The sequence below is a fragment of the Sciurus carolinensis genome, chromosome 2 (assembly GCF_902686445.1).
Source record: "Sciurus carolinensis chromosome 2, mSciCar1.2, whole genome shotgun sequence".
Lineage (NCBI taxonomy): Eukaryota > Metazoa > Chordata > Mammalia > Rodentia > Sciuridae > Sciurus > Sciurus carolinensis.
Window position 1 is genome coordinate 136635143 of NC_062214.1, and position 24422 is coordinate 136659564.

The window sequence follows — 24422 nt, forward strand, 5'->3', positions numbered from 1 at the left end:
AAAAAAAAAAAAAAAAAAAAAAGAAGGGAATGCAATCTGTGTAATCTAGTGCAGTACTAGAAGGACTCTCAAGTAGGAGCATGAACAATTCATTTAAACAAATGAGGCAAAGTGTATGGCCCCCATGGCCAGTAGCTGACAGAAATGGTAAATGGGAACATGTGAAGTTCTCCTTTGACTGCTACTTTATCAATGAGAGAGATTTTAAAAAGCAAACAAGGTCATCAGATGAAGGTGAGGATAAACTGGAGGTTTAGGAAATGAGAGAAACCAAGTGTATAAGAGTGAATGCCTAGGGGTACACTTGCATATGTGACTGAAACACCTACTTTAGGTTGGTGGACATGGATTGAGACAACTCAACACGGTTGTGTTTTTCTCCTGCCAATTTCAGCAGACCCGTGCAAGCATATAATAGTAAGGATTTAACCAAGTGGGTTTACATGCCAAGTATGAAAGATAAGTAAAAATTGGAATATGAAATCTAAAATGGGTAAGAAGGAAAGATGAAAAGGGCGACAGTAAAAAAGGCCGTGGGATAATGAATTCCTAGTGAGGTCGAGGAATTGCTGGAGCCAGAGTTCTTCTCAGTTATTCTTATTCCTCATAAGTGAAGCTCAAGACCCTGGAAGTCAGAGGCTCAGCCTAAGCTTTAGTTCCTGCAGACCCTGTCTTAGAGAAGTGTGGCTCAAATCTTTTTGGAAGCCTAAAGCACACTCCACAACGCCTTTGTCCAAGAGGTACGTCAGATGCGGAAAGTACGGATTTCACTTGCTCCTCCCCGTTCTCTCCCCACCTCTAGTTTAGGGCCGGGCTATCCCAGCAGACGGCTCCTCCCAAACTCACTGTTCGGATCGGTGTTGGGCGTCGCTAACCGCCTGCGAAGCACTTCTTTCCAGTTCATGGCAGAATTCCTCGCAGTAGCTCCGGCATTTGCTGTTTATTAACGGCTCCACCCCACCAGCTCGGACGTCAGAACCCGCCAAGCTCGGTAGGGGTTAGGAAGGCCGCCTAACTGCCATCTTTGATATGGGCGGAAGTCTTAGCCAAAGGAAAAGACGGCCACTGTAGGTGTAACGGAGGATACAGCGATTACCGCTACCTGATGGGGAGCAGGGGTGCAAAATGGCCCTCCTTAAACAGGCGTCCCAACCTCACCAAAACCGATGTTGAAGGCTAGAATAAGGAAGATCGCGTATTTCTTAAGGGTGAGCCTTTGGCGCGTGTGCACCACGTGATTCAGGAGTCCATCGGTACTTCCGGCTTGAGAGACGCGTCTTCTTCACAACTTTTTTTCATTGTTCTGGAGGCCGGAACGGTCCATGGACTGTACAGACGCTTCAGTGTGGCTGTCTTCACCCCACCCCACCCCACCTCCGGCACTACACGTTCCAAAATCGCCTTTTTTCTCGCCGCCAGACCCGGTCCAATGCGTGCGTTCAGCTCAGCCACGCCCCCGCGTGCCCGGTGCGGGTGCGTTGTGGACACCGTAGTTTCCGCCGCGTCTATGCATGTGCTGAGCCTCAGTGCTGTGGTGAGTTGTTGAATGAAGTGAAGTTCGTTTGCGAGCGATCCGTCCACAGTCACGTGGGGACCCTTCCTAGATCACGCTTATCTGAGTTGTTGGGGCGACAGGAACCCCGGCTCCCATCCTCCGTGTTTCGTCTTACCCCGTATGACGAGTTGTTATGCAGGGAGAGGGGCCCCTAGACTTTGCCTTTTATCGTTGTCGCTGCTAGTGGGGCTGGGGTCGGGGCGTCTTTGGTTTGACTTTAATTCCTCCTTTCCAGCGCCTATGAGATCCAACCCCTTTTGAGGATAGTGGTAAACCACTTGAGTCAAACTGCTTTCCTTGTTCTTTTTTCTTCAGGTTCTCGGACAGGAATGTAACAGACCCCAGAGGATTCCTGCTTTGTCTCCTGGCTTAAGGCTTATGACTGATGTTGGCTATCCCTGGATCATTGTTTAATGAAGAGAATTCACCTGCCTTTGTTGCTGTTAGCCCCAAAAGCAGAACATTGATTTGACTGTAAAGGAGAAACAGTCTCTTTTTTAAAAAGTTGCTTTTTGACCCCCCACCCACCCTAAACCCCAATTCCTTAATTTTGCTGTAGAAGTCGGGGTTTTTCAGGAACATCTCTATCATTGTCTGGTGCTGATCTCACTGCATAATGACTTTTCCTTTGTCAGGTGTTCGAAGCTTTCCTAACCTTTGGAAGTGCAGCCCATACTTTGGGCTAAGCCCAGGGCACTCTTACTTCTTCCTCACAGACTACTGTGGTGTCAGGAACCAACAGAGATGGTTTTCTCTTAAAAGAATGTCTCCACAAAGTACCAAAGCTACAAATGTGCCAATTGCCAAGGCCAGATATCTCAGGAAAGGAGAGGAGGGCAGTAATAAGCAAATGTCTTTTGATTCTCCTCATCTTTTTGCAGCTGGAGCAGCTAAAAGGAGATCACAGATGAATCCTCAGAGTAAAGATCATGTCTTGTCTCCCGTCAAGAACAGTTCTATTCAACTCCCAGAAAAACCTTTGGATTCCAAAGAATGGGATAAACTTAAGGAAGATTTTCAAGGAAAGGCCAATTTTGAAAATTGGATAAGTTCACAGATGGCTCGCTGTCATAGCCCTATCAATGTGGCTAAATCTCTACTGGCATGGGTAGCAGCAAAAAACAATGGTATTGTAGGCTATAATTTACTGGTCAGGTATTTGTATCTCTGTGTCTTTCATAAGCAGACATCAGAAGTTATTGATGTCTATGAAATCATGAGAGCGAGATACAAGAGGTTAGAATCTGGGGGTTATAGTCTTCTCATCCGGGGATTAATGCATTCAGACAGATGGAGAGAGGCCGTGATGTTATTAGAAGATATTAAAAAAGTCATGACCCCTTCAGTAAAGAACTATAATGACTGTATCCAAGGGGCTCTTCTTCATCAAGATGTGAACACAGCCTGGAATTTGTATCAGGAATTGCTAGGTCATGATCTTATTCCTATGTTGGAAACTTTAAAAGCCTTCTTTGATTTTGGAAAAGACATAAAGGATGATCACTATTCCAAGAAACTACTAGACATTCTTTTGTATCTAAGAAATAATCAGCTATATCCTGGGGAGTCATTTGCACATAGTATAAAAACATGGTTCGAGAGGTAATTTTGATTTTTCTTTATGTTTTCATTTTGTTATACCCCAAAGTAGCCCTTTTTGTTGTTGCTGAGAATCAGTCTATTAAGATGATACTTTTTTGTTTTCCCATCTCTAAGTAAGATTTGTTTTCCCTGTAAGACAAAGTTTTCTGTCTTTAAAACAAATAGTGACATGGATGTGGGGGTATTACTCAGAGTGCCTAGCGTGCACAAGGTCCTAGGTTTGCTCCCCAGCACTACAAAAAAAAAAAAAGGCAGTAGCATAAACAATTTGTGTTAATCCGTACCCTTCATATAAATATAGAGCATTTGTAGTTTTTATGTATTTTTTCCTTTTAGAAGGATCATTTATTTTGTTTTCTGAGGCATCTAGTATAATGTACATACTTAAGAGTAGTATTTGTGGCCATGTTCATAGAAAAAAAAGCATGGCCAGGTGCAGTGCTACACACACAATCCCTGTGACTCAGGAGGCTGAGGCAGGAGGTTTGCAAGTTTGAGGCCAGCCTTAATAATTTAGTGAGACCTTGTTTCAAAATAAAAAGTAGATAGGTCTGGGAATATAGCTCAATGGTAAATTGTCTCTGGGTTCAATTCCTCAGTGCCAAAAAGGGGGAAAAAAAAAAAGGAAAGAAAAAAGGATATAGTATATGTCTAGAGCTGTCCTTAGGCCATATTTGTGTTTTTAGAAGTTATGTTTGAAGTCTAGTGACTCAGATAATGTGCTTATATTTATTCTGTTTAATCTCTGCATTTTATCAACTTCTGTGGGTTAAATGGGATGAGGTTCCTGATCAATTCCGATATGCAAGTATTAATATTAAAACATCATCTTTTTGAGTTTGGATCTTTCATTATTTGGCTGTTTTCCAAAGCTCTCTGCTTTCTCTTTGTTTTTACACCTGTTTATTGCTTCAGTCTTTATTCTCATTTCTTCACCATTAATGGACTTCAAGGTCCTTTCTAAAAATTCATTCTGTCTTTTCCGCCTCCTTTTATAACATAATCATGTTTACCGAGCTTTGAAGTAGGTAGATTTGGACTTGAAGAAGTTGAGAATTGGATGGCAGGAGGTGAACCAAAAGGAAGAAGGAGATCCAGAGAAGGGTACCATCTGCTCTTTAGCCCCATCACAGTTTAATAACCACTCTTGTAATTAGACCATTCTAAGGAAGTATCTTGAACCTTTCACACTTATTACAGAGTTTCTAAATAAAATGAATATCTTTCAGTTCAGTAGGGATCTAACCTGATGATTTGGTTCTGTTATCTTTTTTTTTTTTTTTTTTAAATAGTGTTCCTGGAAAGCAGTGGAAAGGACAATTCACCACAATCCAGAAAAGGTAAGGCTAGTATTTATTTTTAACTTGTTTGATTCAGGTTTAGTAAGTTTTATTGCTATTAATTTGAAAACATGGAAGAACACTTTAGGGATAGGATAATTGAGAGCATATAATTAGAGTGCCTGGGGAAAGAGCCATGTTTTGCTTGTGGAGACTTTACAGTGCTCAAAATGTTTTTCCTTCCTGTTGGTACGGTGAACCTGTGTGAAACCTTAGAGATGTTTGCACCTGGTAAGTTGAGACATAGTCGTGTTTTAGGAATTACTTTAAAAATTTCATCCAGTGCCTGGCAATTTATCCTTTTGGTTTTTCTGGCACACAAATATATCTAATCAGATGCATGTGACGATTAAAAATGTTTTCATGTTCTTTTTTATTGCTTTCACTTTCTTTGTGTCTTAGAATTACTAATTTTAGAAAAGTTCTTTTCCAGCGCATTATTTAACATAAAAATTTTAATTACAGTGGTCAGTGTTCATGCTGTGGAAAAACCATAGAGTCTATTCACTTGAGTCCAGAAGAGTATGAATTTCTTAAGGGAAGGATCATAAGGGATGTGATAGATGGAGGTGACCAGTACAAAAAGACAACACCTCAGGTGAGTTTAACAGTCTTTATTATATTCTTGGGTTGCTTGTCTAGGGCAGGGCTCAGCAATTTTTTTCCTATAAAGAACAAAATAAATATTTCAGGTTTTGTAGGCTATGCAATCTCTGTTGTAGCTTTTCAATTCTCTTGTAGTTAAAATAGCCATATTCAATATATAAATAAATTTGCATCCATTAAAACTGTTCACAGAAACAAGCAATAGACTGGATTTGGCCCATGACAACAGTTGCCAACCTTCCAGAGATTAGAATTTCATGGAAAAATTGTGTTATACTCTCATCTATTAAAGTCTTGTTACATCTAGGTATAGTAAGCGCAAGTAAACTAAAAAGACAAATGCTTATTCTTTGTCAAAGGGCTTCCAGAAAACTGTTGAGTAAACTCCTGTAAAAACAACCTTTCTAGTCAAGGTAGTTTAAAAGGGAAACTTGTTAAAATTGCTCACGTTTTCTTAGCATTGAATTTGATTCTCTGAGCCATATATAATAACTTCATCTTACCAATCTTGAGTTCTTTATGATGGGTACTAAGATTAAATTGAAGAGGGAATATACTTTTGTACTTCCATCCAGGGGAAGATTGCCAATTATCTCACTGAGTCCTTTTTTTTTTTTTTTTTTCTGTTACAAAGTAAAAATAAGAAGCAAAAATTATTTTGCCTCTCACCTGACTTTTCATTTTAATTTTCATAAGATATCCCTATCATATAAATACCTTTAATCCTCTGAATAAAGTCAAAATCTTGTCCACAAAAACAGTATATTCATTTTATAGGGCGCCTTTTATCTAACTTTGCTAATAAAATGACAATTAACATTTATTAAGTAATGCTTAGTACATTAATTATCTTACATCTCATTTAATCCTTATAACTACCCTGTAAGATACTATTTTATTACTCTTTTCCATGTGCAGTGTTGAAACTGGGAGAGTAAATCTGCCCAAGAATACCTCCCTAATAAAATCCAGATCTGACCTTTGCCATTATACTCTTACAGTGGTAGTCCATAGATCCATGTATACCTGATAGCCGCTGATTGTCACAGCTGTTAATACCTTAGGAATCTCAGACAGCCAATGTGATTTAAACAAATTCCCTTTTACTATAACACATGTCTATTTAGTACTTCTATGTATCTTCTGAACTAAATGTTAAGATAAATACATGGTTGTATAAATCATGTTGTTTGCTATCAAAGACAACCATTTCTGCTGTAGAATAGAGTATATTCTTCCTATTTTTCAACTTTTATTTGGATGACATTTTCAATTTGCAGAAAAAATGAAAAAAATTACAGAATGGACATCTACAAACATGGACACTTTCATCTAGAATAACTGTTAATGTTATACCACATTGATTTTCTGTGTCTGTGTGTGTGTGTGTGTGTGTGTGTGTGTGTTTATAAACCATTTAAAAGTACGTTGTAGACATGAAGATGTATTACTGTTAAAATGCAAATTCTAGTTTGTTTGTTTGGAATGGAGCCTAGTAGTCTTATTTCAAACAAGTTCCTAGTTGATGTGATTTTGGTCTTTGGATCACATTTTGAATAGTAAGACTGTGGGCTATCTAATTATCTGTTTGCTTTTTCTTTATTAGTTTGATTTAAATGCCTTTGAATATACTATACACTCACTGATTCCTTTTCTTTCATCCCCCCTGGAAGTACCTGTTCAATCTATCAGGAATAGATATGAGGAGAAGATAATACTCTAATTTCTGGTATATTGGGTTTTGGTGCTAGCAGAAGATCCAGGACTTGGGATCCATTTTGGAGAAGAGAGCTAATGCTGGAGGTTTGGGGGGGCATTATCACTATAGTAAATTAATCCCTAGGAATGCCTAATTCATCCAGGAAGAGAGTGGGAAGAGTAATGGGTTGGGTTCAGAACTTGGTGGCGGGGTAGAATGGGGAGCACCAACATATGAAGAAAGGTCAGAAAAGTAGTTCTATTTAGTAGAATAGTTAGAGCAACACAGTCTATTCAGTGCAATGTAACAGATCCTCAACTCCCATCTGTCTCATTTTGAATCCCATTAAACTTTCTTTGATTTTTATCATAGAATAGTATTCCATTATGTGGCTATAACAAGAAGATTTATAAATTCATTCATTGGTTGATGGACATTCTCTAATTTGGGGCTATTATAAATAAAACTGATCAGAATATTCTTATACAAGACTTTGTACTTTATATTTGTGTATTAGTTCCTAAGGCTACCCTAACAAACTACCACAAACTGTGTGACTTACAATGATAGAAGTTTATTCTCACACTGTTCTGTAGGATAGAGGTCTGAAATCAAGGTGTTATTATGGCCGTGCTCCTAAGACTTGGAAAGAATCCTTCCTTCCTTTTTGCTAGCTCCTGAAACTTTTGTCTCCTGAATATTGCTGGTGTTCCTTGGTTTTTACCTGCATCATCTATTCTTTTCCTCTATCTTCACATGACCTTCTTTGCCTCAAATCAATGCCTTTGCAATGAGAGTTCCCAGGAGGGGGCGAGTTTTGAGGAAGGGGCATTGCTTCTGCCGGCAGACAGCTCAAGGGCCATAATTCATTTGCTGCTCCCAACAGTTTAGCTATTCTAATAGCTAGGAAGTGGTATCTCATTGTGATTTTTTTAAAAAATAGTTTTAGTTGTAGATGGACACAATACCTTAATTTATTTACATGTGGTGTTGAGGATCAAACCCAGTGCCTCACATGTGATAGGCAAGCGCTCCACCACTGAGCCACAACCCCAGGCCCTGTGATTTTAATTTTCCTAATGACTTAAGTTGAGCATCTTTTTATGTTCTTAATTACTATCCACATATTTTCCTTAGCGAAGTGTTCGTTAGATCTTTTTGTCCATCTTAAAAAAAAATTTTATGGATTTATTTATTTATTTATTTTTATTGTAAACAAATGGGGTACAACTTGTTTCTCTGTTTGTACATGAAATAGAGGCGTACCATTTATGTAATCATACATTTACACAGGGTAATGATGTTCGATTCATTCTGTTATTTTTCCTTCCCCCCACCCCTCCCACCCCTTTTTTCCCTCTATAAAGTCCCTCCTTCCTCCATTCTTATCTCCCTCCCACCCCCCTTTATGTATCATCATCCTTATTGAGTTTTTAGAGTTGTTTAAAGGACTGGGAATATAGTTTAGTGTAGAGCACTTGCATAGCTTACACAAGGTCCTGGGTTGAATCCCTAGCACTGAAAAGAAAAAAAGTTTATGTGTTTTAGATACAAGTTCTCTGTCTGTAAACAGTTTGTAAATATTTTCTTTCAGTGTATGATTGCCTTTTATTTTCATAACTTTGAAGATTCTAATTTAATTGCTCTGGCTTGGAGAGGTCTTGACGTTAGGATTTTCACAAGCTCTCAAATGATTTAAAAGTATAGTCAAGAACAACGGCTTATAATGTGAGATTTTGAAGAAAACTGATACATGGCAGCTTCTTTTCTGTGGGATAATTTCAGGGGGAAACCTCAATTACAGAAAGTAAATTTTTACATTTGTTTAGTGTACTTAGACAACATAGCCAGCAGATGGCAATAATGTAACATACAAAAATTATTTTAGGTTATGACCTGGTCAAACAGATTAAAGGATTGGTGAAATTCTTTTAAACTGAAAGGTACTGTGTCATTTTTGTTTAAGTTAGGTTACTAGTAGTATGTAAAGATGAAAGCTATAGATTTGAATTTTAAGTGAACAAAGCAGAAGTCCAAATAATATGTGTCCACTAATTTAACTACATGAAAGAACATCAATGAAGATCAAAAAGTCGATATGGAGCTAGGGGGATAGTGTGAGTTTAATATTAACCAGGTTCTTTTCCCTCTTATTATCCTTCATTCTTAAATTACAGTCTTCCCCCCCTGCCCCTTATTCAGCTTCTCAGTTCTTGTGCCAGGCTCTATGGCATACACGTGTAATCCTAACAATTTGGGAGGCTGAGGCAGGAGGATTATAAGCAAGGTCAGCCTCAGGAACTTAGTGAGACCCTGTCCCAAAATAAAAAAAAAAAAATAAAAAGGGCTGAGGATGTGGCTCACTGGTGAAGCACCTCAGGGTTCAATCCCTGGTATAGTCCTTTTTATATTCTTAAAAATTATTGAGGACTCCCGAGTGCTTTTGGTTTATATATGGTTATATCTGTTGATAATTTCTGATGTAAAAATATACTCTGAGAACCTTTAAAAATATATTCTAATGTATTCAAAATAATATACAAACTATCATCTGTTAACATAAATGTTACTTCTTTTTATGGAAAATAATTCTGTTCAAAACAAAATGTTATGAATGAGAAGATTGGCATTGTCTTATTTTTTGCAAGTCTCTTATTACATGACTTAAGACAGTTTCTTTTTACAGTGAAAGATCTTACGTTTGGATTTAACCAACTGCACTCAGATGATCCCCATTTGTTGGCAATATCAAAAGTATCATAGCAGACAGATGAACATAGATTTTCTTTTTACATCGGTCTTGATCCAATTGTTAATCTTGTCCATGTCAGTGTCATAGAGCTTCTTCATAGCCTGTTCGATCTGGTTGTTGGTCAGTGAACATAAATGTGGCATGGGGTTGCTCTTCATGACCAACTCAGAGATGAGGGGGATCTTGATGATGGCATAGTCAAACTTTATTATCCTTGGGGTGCTCTTTAAAGATATGTATGCTGCCTTGGGAGCTGAAGTATTTTGGGCTGCTGGAATATAGGTGATGGGCAGATCTTTTGTGTGTGTGGCAGCAGATGCCTTTTAATACTCCTTCTTAGCCTTTAAAATCATAACTTTGGATTTGGCTGTGAGGAGCAGGGTTTCCTACTGCACTTTGAGCACCATCTTGGTGAAAAGAGTCAGCAGCTGGATTTTTTGTATCTGCTTATGAGTTCATTCTGTTACAGCATATTATTTTAGTTGAAGTTATATTGTTTAGTTGAACAAAAGTAGTTAAAACTAAGCAAAGGCAATGGTTTCACTACTCAGCATATCTTCTATTTCATTTCTTCTGTTCTTTTTTATTGAGATATTTCATTATCTTCTTTCACTTTCTAAAATGGAGGTGAATTTTTGTGATCATATGAAGAAACTGGAGGCTTACAGAGATATGTAGCATGGAAAGCAAAGACTATTTTATTGACACTTTTACATAGTAGTGGTTATTCTACTTTGATTCTATAACAGAACTCCACAATATGTTTGTGAGCAAATGAGAGTGAAAAAAGTATATAATATCTTAGTATTATGAAAATAATTTTAACATTATGGAGCCCCTAAAAGGGTCTTGGGAATGTTAAAGGTCCTTGAACCTCTGTTTTAGAAAATGTTTTGCTTTAGATGTGTTTCCCTTTTTCTGTTTAAAAAAAAATAAGTAAAATTTATTTCCATCAATTTCATTACACATAGATATTAAGAAATTAAAACAAAGGGAATAGTTTCACTCTTCAGCATATTTCTATTTAACTTCTTTTATTCTTTTTTATTGAGACTTATTATTTCATCATTATCTTTCACTTTCTAATGTAGAGGTAGATTTTTTTTCTCTCTTTATAAAGATATATGTATTAACTACAAAAAACTTCAGTAGGGGCTAGGGATGTAGCTTAGTGGTAGAGTGCTTGCTTAGTATGCATGAGGCCCTGGATTTGATCCCTAGCACTGTACCTCCCCACAAAAAAATTCAATCAAAGTAGCTATAAAGAAGGACATAACAACCTACCAAGATCCATTCATCTTATTTTATTTTATTTCCATACTGAGAATTGAACCCAGGAGTATTCTATTATGAAGTTACATCCCCAGCTCTTTTTATTTTTGGTGCACTTTCTTGGCTTAGTGGGGAAAAAAAATCTGAGAAAGAAATATATCTGTAAACTGCATATTTTGAAGTATCTGTTTAGAAAAACCCATTAATGAATAAATAGCTTTCAACTTACAGACATTTTACCTAATGCATACTTAATGACTAATGCTAATGCCCTTTCCTTTTTCCTCAACTTCACATTTAAAAACTGAAAAATAGGCATATTTAGATCATCCAGGTATATTGAAACAGGGATTCTGACTAAAAAGGTACAGCTCTTAGAAAAATCAATCAGTTCAGAATTACAGAAAGGGTAAAAGCTTAAAGAGAAGCAGACTCACTTTCTTGGTAGTGCCTTCCCCTTATTTCTGTATTCTTTGTTTCCTTTTATATAGCACTAGCTGACATTCCACCAACTGGGATCCAGTCTCTTTTGTGAGAGTTGGCTTAAAGTGGTACACTTTCCTTTTAATGCCCAGCTGAATTTGGTTTTGTAAGGGAATAATTGTACGTGGATATGGGTGGTTACTGGTGTTTTAAAGTTGGTTAGGTGATTTTTAGACATGGAGACTGTTTTAGTGGGCACATCTGAGGAGGATGTTACAGTGAGAAATTTTGTGTGGATTCTAGTGCTGAAAGCAGAGGAATAAAGTCACTTTAAAGGAGGTTTAACAACAACAAGATTCAACTTGTCTTATTTTAAGATAGGGTCTCTTTAAGTTGCTATGGTCACTAATTTGCTGAAGCTGGCCTAGAACTTTCATCTTCCTGCCTGAGCCTCCTGAGTTACTGGGATTATAGGCATGTGTCAACTGCACCTGGACCGCCCCCACTTTTTTTTTTTTAAGACATATGTATTTATGGGGAAAGTATTGTGAGTACTAAATAGCCATCACATAAGTGAATTTTTATAAATTGAGGTGAAAGTAAGGCAGTACCTGTAGTGACCACACTTTCAGTTTTCTTTTCCTTAAAAAAAAAAAAATCTTGCCTCGAGGTTTGCAAGTTCAAGGCCAGCCTCAGCAACTTAGTGAGACCCTCAGCAATTTAGCAAGACCTTTCTCAAATAAAAAGATAAAATGGTCTGGGAATATAGTTCAGTGGTAAAAGCACCCTGAGTTTAATCCCCAGTACAAAAACTAAAAAAAAAACCTTCCTCAGATTTCTGATTCAGTTTTTCTTTAACAGTTACTAAATATGTCAATTTTATTGCTTTTTCATTTGGTCTTCCTATAGAATAGAATAGGGTATTTAAGATAGATTAGAAACTGGCAACTGAACACACAACTTATTTCCAAGGGAAGAGAAAACTACCAATGTGAGAGAGCATCATCTGAGATGTCGAGAATAAAGGCAAAGATCTCTGATCTCCACGGCACAAAACTCCAGTCTTTATGCATCCCCTCCTGTAGTCTTCCCTGACTCTCTCAGTACAACTTTCTCTTTCTAGTTTCCATGACTCTCCTCTTTACTTCATATTCCACCTCCAATCTTCTAGAAAATCCCACTGATTTCCTTCAAATTTATCTGACACTTCTCACCACCTTCATTACTATCACTTTTTGATCCAAGTTGCTGTGATCTCTAAACTAGACAACTGAAATAACCTAGTAACTCGTCCCTCTATTTCCCAGTGTCCAAGTATGTTTTCAGTACATCAGCCAGAGTAGTCTTTTTTTTTTTTTTTTTTTTTTTTTTTTTTTCTGAGAACTAGGAATTTAATCCAGGGACACTTTACCAATGAGCTACATTCTTAGCACTTTTTATTTTTATTTTGAGACAGAGTCTTGCTAAATTGCCTAGGCTGGCTTTGAATTTAGGATCCTTTTGCCTCAGCCTCCTAAGTTTCTGGATTATGGGCATGTGCCACTGTACTTGCCAGAGTGGTCCTTTTAAATCCATGTATGGTCATGTCATTCTACTTAGAACTCTCTGGTAACTTTCCATCTAATTCAGAGTCTTTACAATGACCTGTGAGGCCCTTCACAATCTGGCCTCTTTTAGCCTCTCAGATCATACCCTTTTCCAACCATCCTGGACTCTTTGGTGCTTCTTGAACATTCCAGATATGCTTCTGCCTCAGGACCTTTGCACTTACTGTTTCCCCTTCATCCAGATATTAACATAATCACTCATCTGTCTCCTTCAGATCTTTTCTTACATATTGTGTCTTAGAATGACTTTTCCTGATCACACTATTTATAATTGCATTTGTGCCCTCACCCTCACCCTAGCATTCCCTGTCTTCTGTCCTTGCTGTATATTTCTCCATAGCACTTATCACCATCTGATATACTATAAATTTTATTTGGTTTTACATCTATCTTTGTTCCATCTTATTATGGATGGTTCATAGAGGCGTGGAATTTTATTTTGAATGCTGTGGTGTCTCCATAAATTAAAACAGTGCTTGACATAAAGATGCTTAGTTTACTGATTAAATGAATATTTATTTATTCTGTGCCAGGCACTGTACTGGAATCTTTGCATAAGTTTTCTCCAATTGTTTTGACAGTCCTTCAAAGAAGGCAGCATCCCTTTTTTGTTAGACCTCAGAGAGTTTCAGTGAATAGCTAAGCAAAATTTCCAAGTAGCAGAAATATGGCTAGAACCCAAATCTGCCTTACAAATCTGAGTTCTATTCATTAAGCTTCCCTGTATTCATAATAAAAATACTGGGTCACTTAAGAAATTTAGCAAGATACCTATTGTTTAATGTTCTTCATTTAATGAAAGAAGACATGTACTATGTTTCAGGCAATTCCCATCTTGGATTAGCTGTACTTTAAAAGATTAAAATGAAAGGAGCATGCTTCAGTTACCTGGAGAATTTACTTATATGTAGAACACATCATTACCCCAAAATACAACGTAGAAAAGACTATTATTTCTGTCAGAGAAGATTGAACCAAATGTCCAGCATCTCTTCTGGCTCTGTGATTTTGACTTCCCAACTGTTGCCAGGCAACTTAGTTATCTATTAACAAAAGTAACGTAAGGTTGGATTTTTGTAATGGAAGCAGAGATGAGCGTGGAGCCCTGAAGACTACAGAGTAGAACAGAAACTGTGATTAGGTGAATGAAAGTGAAGAGCCTGCAGTGTCAGTTTGGAAGGAAAAGGGACATCAAATCATTATTGCAGTTTCAATGGTATGAAGCTCTTTTTAAAAGAATATTTTTAGTAGAGTATCATAACTATGCATAGTAGTTAGGTTCATTTTGACAAAATCATACCTGCCAGGAATTTGATTTCAAGCTCCTCTTCTCCTATTTCCTCTCCTCCTCCCTCTCCCAGTACTCCGTCCTCTATTAAACTTTCTTTCTTCTACATATACATAAAAGTGAAATTCCCTTTGGAATCTTTATATATGAATTTAGCATGATTTTGTTAAATTCATTCCATTTATCTTCCCCTTTCTCTTCCTCCGTCTTGTTCTCCTACATCTACTTCGCAGATCTTTCCTATATCTTTATGAGATCCAATCCCCTCCCCTACTGCCTGGTATAAAGCTCTTTTGACAACCTCTCTATCTTTCCTTAATTTTTAAAGGTAGAAATTCTAAGTTTTTGCATGTTGAGCAGAGCATGATACCTCTTATTAACCAGCACTACTTTTTAGCGAAAAAGCTTACTTTTTAAGCTTTTTGGATTAGAGGTTCTTCTCCAAGATTTGAAGAAACAGAAAACAGAAGAATTAAGAATTTGGCACATGAAAATATCAAAATTGAATCAGATCAACCTTCTAGAGTAAACTACTAATTGAAAGAAAATAAAAGAAACAGAGAAATATGTTAAATTAGACACCTCAAGAGTACAGTCACCAAATCCAGTCTGGGAAATGACAAGATAAACAACCCAGTTTCTTCCAATAAATCAATTGCAAGAAAAAGAGAGAAGCTAGAACCTATAGATTGAAATTTGAGATGTGGCAACTATTTGCAGTAGACCAAATTGGGTCCACAGTGCCTGATTTTAAAAATCAGTTGAAGGACTCTGAACACCAATTATTTGGAGCTACTGAGAAGTTATTATTGATTTTTACTTAGGAGTACTAATGCTAATGAGTTAAAACTCTTTATATTTCAGAACTAAACACTGAAATGTTTATAAGGTGAAATGATGTGATGTCTTAAGACATGCTGCAAAAATCAGTGGGAATACTGGGCATGATGGCGCATGCCTGTAATCTCAGCAACCTGGGAGACTGAGGCAGGAGAATTGCAAATTCAAGGCCAGACTCAGCAACTTAGTGAGACTGTGTCTCAAAAAAATAGAAAGACTAGAGTTGTGTCTCAGTGGTTCAGCGCTCCTGGGTTCATTTCCAGTACCAAAAGAAAAAGTGGGAAATAGGGGATGAAATAGATGGGGTTATATATGAAACAAGATTGACATGAGTTAAAAGTTTATGGGTTCATAGAGTTCATAGAGATTTATCATGTTATTCTGTTTTCTTTTGTATGTTTGAGATTTTCATTATAAAATATTTTTTAAAAACATAACATGTTTTCAGGATAAAAGTTATGAAGAGGGAGATTATAAAACAGTGCATCCTTAGTGATTTTCATCAGATGCAACACCTTTTATAGTACATTTTCTCAGCTAATTATGTATATATTCATTATAAAAGATGAAACAGTTAAGAAATATTGGTATAGAGTGAAAGTCCCCTTCTTTAAACAAAGAATATTTTTAAGATACTGAAAATTGTCATGTAATTTGCACGTGGTAATGTTTCTTTTTCCATTTTTTTAAAAATTTATTTTTATTGTAAACAAATGGGATACATGTTGTTTATGTTTGTACATGGAGTAACAGCATACCATTTGCATATTCATACATTTACATAGAGTAATGATGGTTGATTCATTCCGTTATTTTTTCTCCCCCCCACCCCTCCCACCTCTCTTTTCCCTCTATACAGTCCCTCCTTCCTCCATTCTTTCCCCGCTCCAATCCCCCATTACATGTCATCATCCGCTTATCAGTTCTTTTTCCATTTTTGAAAGGCATAAGAGATGATATTTCTTAATGGAGTAGAACAGCTCATTTAGATTCAAAGTCAACTCTGGAGAGTTTTCCTATTGTACTGCATCGCCATTGCTTTGCAAAAGAATTGTTAATATTTGCTCTATAGTTAACAAAAAGTCCCATTCTTGTTAATCCATTGTGTAGTGAAAACTAACTAAAGTGGCAGTCTGGAATGCTCCAGTATGCAGCTAACCCTACTTTTAGCACAGGTGGCAACTGCAGATTAATTCTGGTTTGGTGAGGGCTTCCACAAAGGGAAATTTGAACCTGAGAGCTTGTGTCCTCAACAGTGCTAATTGGAAGTTGTGGAGTGAGGGGATTTCCACTCTTTGTTAATAAGGATCTCCAGACACATTTCCTCTGTTTTTGCATTTTCCTCAGCTGTGAAGCAGCTGTAGGGAAGTAAAATGTGATTTTCTTCACTCGGGAGTGCCAGCTTTTATTTTGGAGACTTATAATTGGAAGAGTGGAATGTGAATGGACTGACCTACCTATATGATTGATTTAAACACTAGGTTTGTTTTGTTTTTCTCTAATTAGTTCATTGCATTTGTGCTGGCAGTGAATTTGCTCAGATGATTTGAATTAGCAGGTAACTTAGGTTGTCTCAAAAACAAATATCTTTCTTAATGGACCACTTCTTTAATTAATAGTATGATTCTTTGCAAGGAGATTGAAAAAACCAAGAATGGTAAAATTATATTCTTTCATATTAATAAAAATACTGTAGTTCCTTTGCAGGTTCATGCTGTATAAGTGCTTATTTTTTGGTTGAACTGATGATTTACCCTGTAAAATTCTCCAAAATGAGAAAAGTGGCCAGAGGATATTTCTCAGGAAAATATAATAAGGCCCTATCAAATACTGTGCCCAGGTACAATGCTGGTGGGAAATGAAGGGAACTTGTTAGTAGAGTAGATGTCAGGAGCCATTAGACTTTAGATGAAAGATCTGAACATAAATTAATACCTTTCTTCCAGTTACTGTCAGTATCCCATGGCTGGTTAACTGTGGTTCTTTTTCTTTTCCCAAAAAAAAAAAAAAAAAAAAAAAAATTTTAGGGGCCTGTACTATATCTAATCATAGGCCAGATCTGTGGAGATGGACATTTTTGGTGTGATTTCTTCCCAGGTCCCTCACCATTGTGTTTATGGTATAAGGCTTATACACCTGTAGTTAGATATGGCTATTTAAAAACAAGAACTGGTTATTATTAAGTACCAAAATTACCTGACAGATCATTTCCAGAATTAGCAGAACTGAATGTTCATATCCAAAGCACAGTATTCATTGTTCCTCTCCTCTATGGGATCAGTAAAGCTAAACTAGTTTCTTTTTCTTTCTTTCTTTTTTTTTTTTTTGTACCAGGAATTGAACCCAAGGGTGCTTAACCACTGAGCCACGTCCCCAGCACTTTTTTGAATTTTATTGAGAGATAGGATCTTGTGCTGAGTTGCTGAGGCTGACTTTGAACTCACAATCCTCCTGCCTTAGCCTCCTGAACCTCTGGAATTATAGGCATGTGCCACTGTGCCCAGTTCTAAACTAGTATTTAAGTCCAAATGTAAGTTTACTGTTTATTTTTTAATTGGCACTAGGGATTGAACCCAGAGGTGCTCTACTTCTGAGCTAGAGTCCCAGTCCTTTTTATTTTTCATTTTGAGATGGTGTCTTGCCAAGTTGGTGAGGCTGATCTTGAACTTGCAATCTTACTGCCTCCACTTCCCAAGTCACTGGGATTGTTTACTTTTATATTGGGATAAAACTTAAGTAGCATGCTGCTATTAGTAAAGGAATGATAATATGTTTTGAGGGAGAGGGTAGAACTATAACTCTTCCTTGTTTTGTGATTCAACCCTGGTGTTTTCAGGTTTTATTACATTGGATTCTAAACCTACAGAAGTTTTGTGAAAGTTTGTATAAATATGTGTACAATGTTTCACGTGGATTATGAATGAATAATCAGCCATCACACATACATCCACAGTAAAATTAAATGATTTAACTGAGGACATTGAAATTTATCAGAAAATGGCCAGCTTCAGAAGAAACAGGTGCAGTATATTTCAGCAGTTTCTTTAGGCCCCTGGAATCCATGTTGGGCCTGAGCAGCTGCTAGTGACATTGTACACCAGAGGCAGAATTTCCGTACCTTAATTCACACAGCATCACAGACCTTTTATATTTAGTCTTAACACCTATCTGTTCACAAACACCACAATTTGCAAGCCCCCTTTAAGAGAATTTTTTTCAATAGTAGGCTGGTAGTTTTTTAAGCCAAACTTCATGTCTTCTCCTTACCAGGAAGGAACAAAATACTGTCTGGAAACCCATTTTCCTGCAGTGAGGGCTTTTATTTTTCTGGGTGAAGACAGGAGCCTTTATCAGTGAACCTAATGGGATTTCTTTCTCAACCTTAGTTCTACTGTCTTGTCTAAGTGACTCCCAATTGTTTTCTTTAATCCTGGCTACTCTTTTAAATGCCATATCAGTGTAGTCAACTGCTTATGAGATATTTCTAATATGCCATTGTGAACTCAAATTCAGTATATTGAAAAATCTTCATAAATGCTTCTTTTGTAGCCTTCAGTACTACCATTGAGTTTCTTTTTGTGATAGTCTTCCTTCTCTGCCGTCCAGACTGAAAAGATTAAAGCTGATTTTGTCTCTCTAATCCTTAACCTTGATATCTCATCAGTCACTAATCCTCTTGTGCTGCATTTCTCATGTCAGCCTCTGTTGTTCCATTTCCACTAATTCCATCTTGTCTAGACCTTTAGTATCTCAACCTCAGTTTCCAGATTATTCCTAACTGGTTTCCCTGTGTGCACACTCCCCTTCTGTCCTTTTCCCACACTATTGCCAAGTCTATCTTTTCAAAACCCTGATTTAATCATATTACCCCTGCCTCAAAATCTTCACGTTTCCTCATTCCTACCCTGAAAGTGACTTCTCAGTTTGGCCACACCTGCCTTTAAGGCCCCCTTTCTTAGTACTTTTCTCCACAAACACCTGCTCCAGCCAGCACTACGTACTTACCAGGTCTGAACTGCTTCCTATTTCCTTCCTCCTCTTTTTCCCTTCATCAAAAATGTACTTCTACCTCCTGATCGTGTTTTTCCTTGAAGATTATCTCAAGTACATTTTCTGTGGCTTCTGTAGTCTGTATTTATCTTTTCTTCTTTTCAACTTGTAGCATTTATTAATCTTGGCACACAGTTGGCTAATAATCCTATACTATGTGTTCTTGTAATGTTTAATTTAGTTTTTGTTTTTCACATCATTATCTATTTTTGATTCAGCTACATTAGAGAAACTCTTTGAGGAACCAAACATGCTTTTTTGAATTTTCCACAATGCTTGGCATCCAGTAGATGTGCAATAAATATTGTTATTTATACAGCAGATAGTCAAATGTTGGCACTTACAATGTCACAGCTACCATTATTTAGTTTTATCACTTAATCTTTATAATCAATTTATGGAGGAAGGAGTATTTTTTTTTACCTTACAGATGAGGAAACTGAGGCTCAGAGAAGTTTACTAACTTACCAAAACTATACAGCTAAAGTGATGAAGCTAGGATTCAAACCCAGATCTTTGGACATAGTAACATATACTGTTAACTCTACACTGGTAATTCTGCTTCTCATTAGATTGATGTATAATTAATACTTTACTTGCTGTTACTTGTTTATGGCAGCAGAAGAAAAGATGTGTAAATGTGGATTAGTAGTAATTGCTAGCAGGAATAATGAAATAGATGTAAACTGTGTCAGAATTCATAGAATTTCCCTTATCTTTTGATTACTGAGATGTAGACATGCTTTTCCTACACAAGGGACTCACCTTCCTATTGTATGTTGCTCTTGAGTTATTCAGATATTTGTATAAGTTAGACATGGAAGGGAAAAACCACTCATGAAGTGTATAAGACATGTTACTTGAGCTAGTGAGTGTTCCTAGGATATCCCCAAGATTTCTACCTGAGTATTCTTTGTCTCTTCCATTAACTGCTTTTCTCTCTCATTTTTTGGTTTTAAGAGTAAAATCACTTCCTATTTCCTTTCTGACCTCCACATGGACAATTTTCATAGTATACTTTCTTACTCCAAAGGTACACAAAGATTTACTATACAATTATTTCACAAAAGTCAAATTTGGTTTTGTTAAATTTGGACATAAGAAATTCTAGGAAAATCTTCCCTTTTTCATTCTTCCTTCTCTGTGCCTATCTCTGTTTTTATTTATTTAATTAATTTAAAGTGAACAAAACCTCAAACCATTTTCTTTTCTTTAAAAATCAACTTTAGAACTGAATACAGATAATGGTAAGTTCTACTTCGTTTCTGTAAGTATGTTTAAAACTTCGATGGCTTTTGCAGATATGACTGTATATTATTTTTGCTTTATAAAAAAAAAAAGCTATTCATTTAACTCAAGTCACAAGTAAACTGGAAATTGGAAATAGAGATTGTTTATTTTATGTATCTTCTTTCCCTCTTCATCTTAGTTTTCTCACTGGATCATTTTGAGGATAATTCAAAAGATATATGCACATCGTAAAGCAGAAAGTAATCTCCCAAGATGCAGTACAGACAGTCCCCATACTTGACTTAGGAACCATGTATATATGTGGATCTAGTCTCAAATCTAGAGTTCTCTGAAAGGAACCAGAGTGAATGAGTGATCTTTTTGGCTCCTGCATCAGAACACCTGGGAACAACTGAGATGTAGACATGCTTTTCTTACACAAAGGGGGGCAGTTATGAAGACAGGAAATGTTTTTGTCAGGAACAGGAAGCAGGGAAAGTCGTCTTCCTGATACCCTGTGTTAAAACCCAAAGAGTTATAAATGGTGGCAAACGATGAAATCTGTGTTTTTACTACCTTAAAGTAAATAAAGGAACTTTTGTAGTGTAGACTCTTTGTAGTCAAATCATTTAATTTTATTGGGTTTTTATACCAGTCCCCTGAAGTAGGTATTAATAGTCCCGCTTTATACCTGAAGCCCAGAAAAGTAAGGTGACTTAACTAAGGTCATATAAATTAGTGGACAGCTCAGGAGAGAAGGCAAACACAGATGGGCTTTTGGTTAGTTTACTATGACTTCTTCAGTATCCTTATAGCTCCACTGATGGCTTATGCACGTGTCTGAGCAGAATAATAATTACCTGAAATTATTGTGATAGGAAGCATTTTCAGTTTGGTCAGTTTTTTAGGATGAAGAATGAAAAATCTATAAAGAGTTTTAAAGAGTCCTGGGAAATCCTGTGATTGCTTTTCTCTGGGAATTCTTTTTGAGTGCTGTTAGTTCTATCTATGTATGAATAGGATCCATCTTTGCATAGTGCAATAGTGCCATGAATAGTTCTGTGTATCTATATAGTACTCAACTGTGTATGTGCTATCTATATATGTTGCCGTATTTCTCTATACAGTGCTCAATTTTTCTTCAAGCCATTCCTTGCTCCTATTTGAAAAAAGAAGTGTTTACTTTCTGATTTCTTTTTGAACAGATTTCCAGTGAGTCTTGTTTGTGCGATATTTTTATTTTTGTTTGTTTGGGGATTGCACAGTGAAGGGACTTAAATATTCTAGTTTCCTTCTGAGGAAGGAGAGAAGTTAGGCATTATGTTGGTCCTTTAGAATAGCTTTCTGGTTGCTTGTGTGGCTTAGGGGATTTCCAGGATGTGTAAGCATGTATGAACTGAAAGCAGAATTTAAAAAAAAAACAAAACAACAAAAAAAAAAGTGGTTAACAGCATGTGGAAGTTTGTAGCATTCAGGCCTTTATGATTGCCTTTCTTTTGCTTGATTTGTTCCTTTCTAATTTAGAAGCAAGATTTCACAGTTTAAAAATGTTGCCTGTGTGACTATTCTGTAGAAACCTGTAAGGATGAGATAGGAAAAATAGTGGAATTAAAAAGAATATAGCTTATTTAATTGCTTAATTATCTTTACTTGAGTTATTCTGTTTCTCCAAAGCTTAGGCAAGATTTAAGAAATAACTTTGTACTTGTGAGTAAATTCCATTCTGTCTGGAATCTACAGAATAATCTATTTGTAAATAATACCTAACTGCTAGAGAACATGTATTATATATATATATACATATATGTATATATATATATTTTTTGTTTTTTAATTTGGTTGTAGTTGTAGGTGGATACAATACCTTTATTTTATTTTTATGTGGTACTGAGGATCAAACCCAGGGCCTCACACATGCTAGGTGAGCACGCTACCACTGAACCACAACCCTAGCCCGAGAACGTGCATTTTTTTTTTTTTTTTGTGGTGCTGGGGATTGAACCCAGGGCCTTGTGCATGCAAGGCAGGCACTCTACCAACTGAGCTATCTCCCCAGCCCGAGAACATGCATTTTTAACTTACACTTATAGATGAGAATTCTTTAGCAGGATTTTTTCCTTTGTGTAATTGATAGTGGGCTGCCATTTTATATTTCAAGACAAAAAAATGATTTATTTTTTCCTTTCTTCCTCCCTTTTCCCACATTTTTTTTTCTTTTTTCTTTTTTGGTACCAGGGATTGAACCCAAGGGTGCTTAACCACTGAGCCACATCCCCAGCCTTCTTTATATTTTATTTAGAGACAGGGTCTTGCCAAGTTGCTTAGGGCCTCACAAAGTTGCTGAGGCTGGCTTTTTATTTGGAATCCTGCCTCAGCCTCCGAGCTGCTGGGATTACGGGTGTGTGTCATCATGCCTAACTCCCTTGTTCTTAACTGTATTATTTTCCATTGTATGGAATGACCATGATATAATTATTTACTCTGACTTTTATTAATAAATATTTAGGTTATTTCAAGTCTTTTACTTATAAAAAAGCCATAGTGAATCACTTTGTACATACATAATTTGTAAAATATTCTAATAACAGCTATAAGAGAGATTTCTGCAATTTGAGTTGCACACACAATGAAGATGCATCAATTTTGATTGACCTTCATGAAAATTTTATCACTATACACCCTAACCAGAAAAGTTATGAGAGTTCTTATTTCTCTACAACTTTGATATTCAGTGTGTCATCAAAAAACATTTTGATCTTTGCCTGTATGAAATAAAAAAATGGAATCTCTGTATTATGATTTGAATGTGTCTCAAAAACTCATGTAGTGGAAATCTAATCACCAGTGAGGTGTTGAGAGGTAAAACTTTCAAGTGGTGATAAGGTCATGAGGGCTGTGCCCCAGTGAATGGATTAATGTTGTTATCACAGTAGTGGGTTTGTTATGAAGTAAGTTTGATCCTTTCTCTTGTACACATGCTCATTTACCCTTCTGCTTTCCCTCATGGGATGATGCAGCAGGAAGACTCTGGCCAGATGTGGGCCCCTGAACCTTATTATGCCAACAAATTTCTGTTTTAAAATTATTCAAGTCTGTGTCATGAGTGAGCCATTAACATAGACTGGACATATTTGTGTTTTTCCATAATGTCAGAATTTATTGAGTAGCAACAAATTTACAATCTGCATCAATTTTATCAACTTTAATTCGCTAAGTACTCATGGTTCACTTGATATCTTTGAGCAGGGCAATCACAAGTTCTTTTATTTCATTTCAATCATAATAATATCTATAACATTGAAGTCATGCAACATAGTCACACAATGATATATATGTATGTACATACACATTATATAAAAGTGGTCAGATAAGGATTTATTGAATTCAAGGCAAGGGTCTTGGCAACAGGTCATTTTGAAATCTCAACTTGAAATAGGCCATGTGTTGTCATAGGCAGGATAAACCACACTGAGATAAAACCTAGAGGTAACAGAGAGAATCTTCACTGTGGCAGTCTTCCTGGGTAAAGCTTGTGACAAATGACCAGCTGAGGGGGTCATTGTGCTGCTGTGCCATAGTTTGAGGTATCCCTCTTATGGTTCTGAATGAAGAAGGTATTACATCTGTTGACATTGATAAATTCATGTGTCTGATATTTCTGATATGATTTGATATGCCAAGTGTCCATATGCTCCCAGTTTAATTTGATAATTTCACAGGTCATCATTTTTATTGGACAAGTTAATTATTTATTAATTTATACCTTATGGTTGTGTTGGACAGATAGTAGATGTCTACTTATAAAATAAGATAAAGAATCATTCTATTTAGGCATTTTTACTCAAAATGGAGTAACTGGTAGTAGACTGCTGCTTTATAGAATGGAGTCACTTAAATCTAGGCACGCCCTGAAAAGTGCTATTCTTTACACTATGGAGTAACTCAGGACAGGGCCCAGACTGCTGTCCACATTCAGGTCTTCTGAGTAGCTAGCTCAAAATAGCAGCAAAAAATGTAGAGTTTCTTTTCTGCAAACTGCTTGCTTTTGCCTCATCCATTTTTATTTGAGTTGTTGATTTTTGAGCTCTATTTGAAAAATAGTGATTTTGAATTAGATTCTTTTTGAGACTTTCATTTTCTTTTTTATGATTTTTTTCC

At 36.6% G+C, this 24422-nt stretch overlaps 2 protein-coding genes across 5 annotated transcripts in view; one reads left to right on the forward strand and one right to left on the reverse strand.

Moving 5' to 3' along the window:
* Ppp2r3c (protein phosphatase 2 regulatory subunit B''gamma) overlaps positions 1-1340 on the reverse strand; it is a 44609-nt gene extending 43269 nt beyond the window's left edge. Inside the window, exon 1 of one of the 3 annotated variants that reach the window (XR_007107245.1) lies at positions 847-1339. Coding sequence is in view for 2 of the 3 variants with exons in the window: in XM_047541485.1 (XP_047397441.1) it covers positions 847-904 (58 nt within the window). In the remaining variant the exon portion in view is untranslated. Of the gene's footprint in view, positions 1-846 lie in introns of all 3 variants that reach the window. The other 2 variants (XM_047541485.1, XM_047541484.1) reach the window with 2 other exon arrangements.
* The window catches only part of Prorp (protein only RNase P catalytic subunit), a 142243-nt gene continuing 118708 nt past the window's right edge, over positions 888-24422 (forward strand). The window contains exons 1-4 of one of the 2 annotated variants that reach the window (XM_047541481.1): positions 888-1534; positions 1871-3157; positions 4450-4497; positions 4963-5095. In XM_047541481.1, coding sequence (XP_047397437.1) covers positions 2172-3157; positions 4450-4497; positions 4963-5095 — 1167 coding nt within the window. In that variant the 5' untranslated portion in view covers positions 888-1534; positions 1871-2171. The other variant, XM_047541482.1, reaches the window with a different exon arrangement.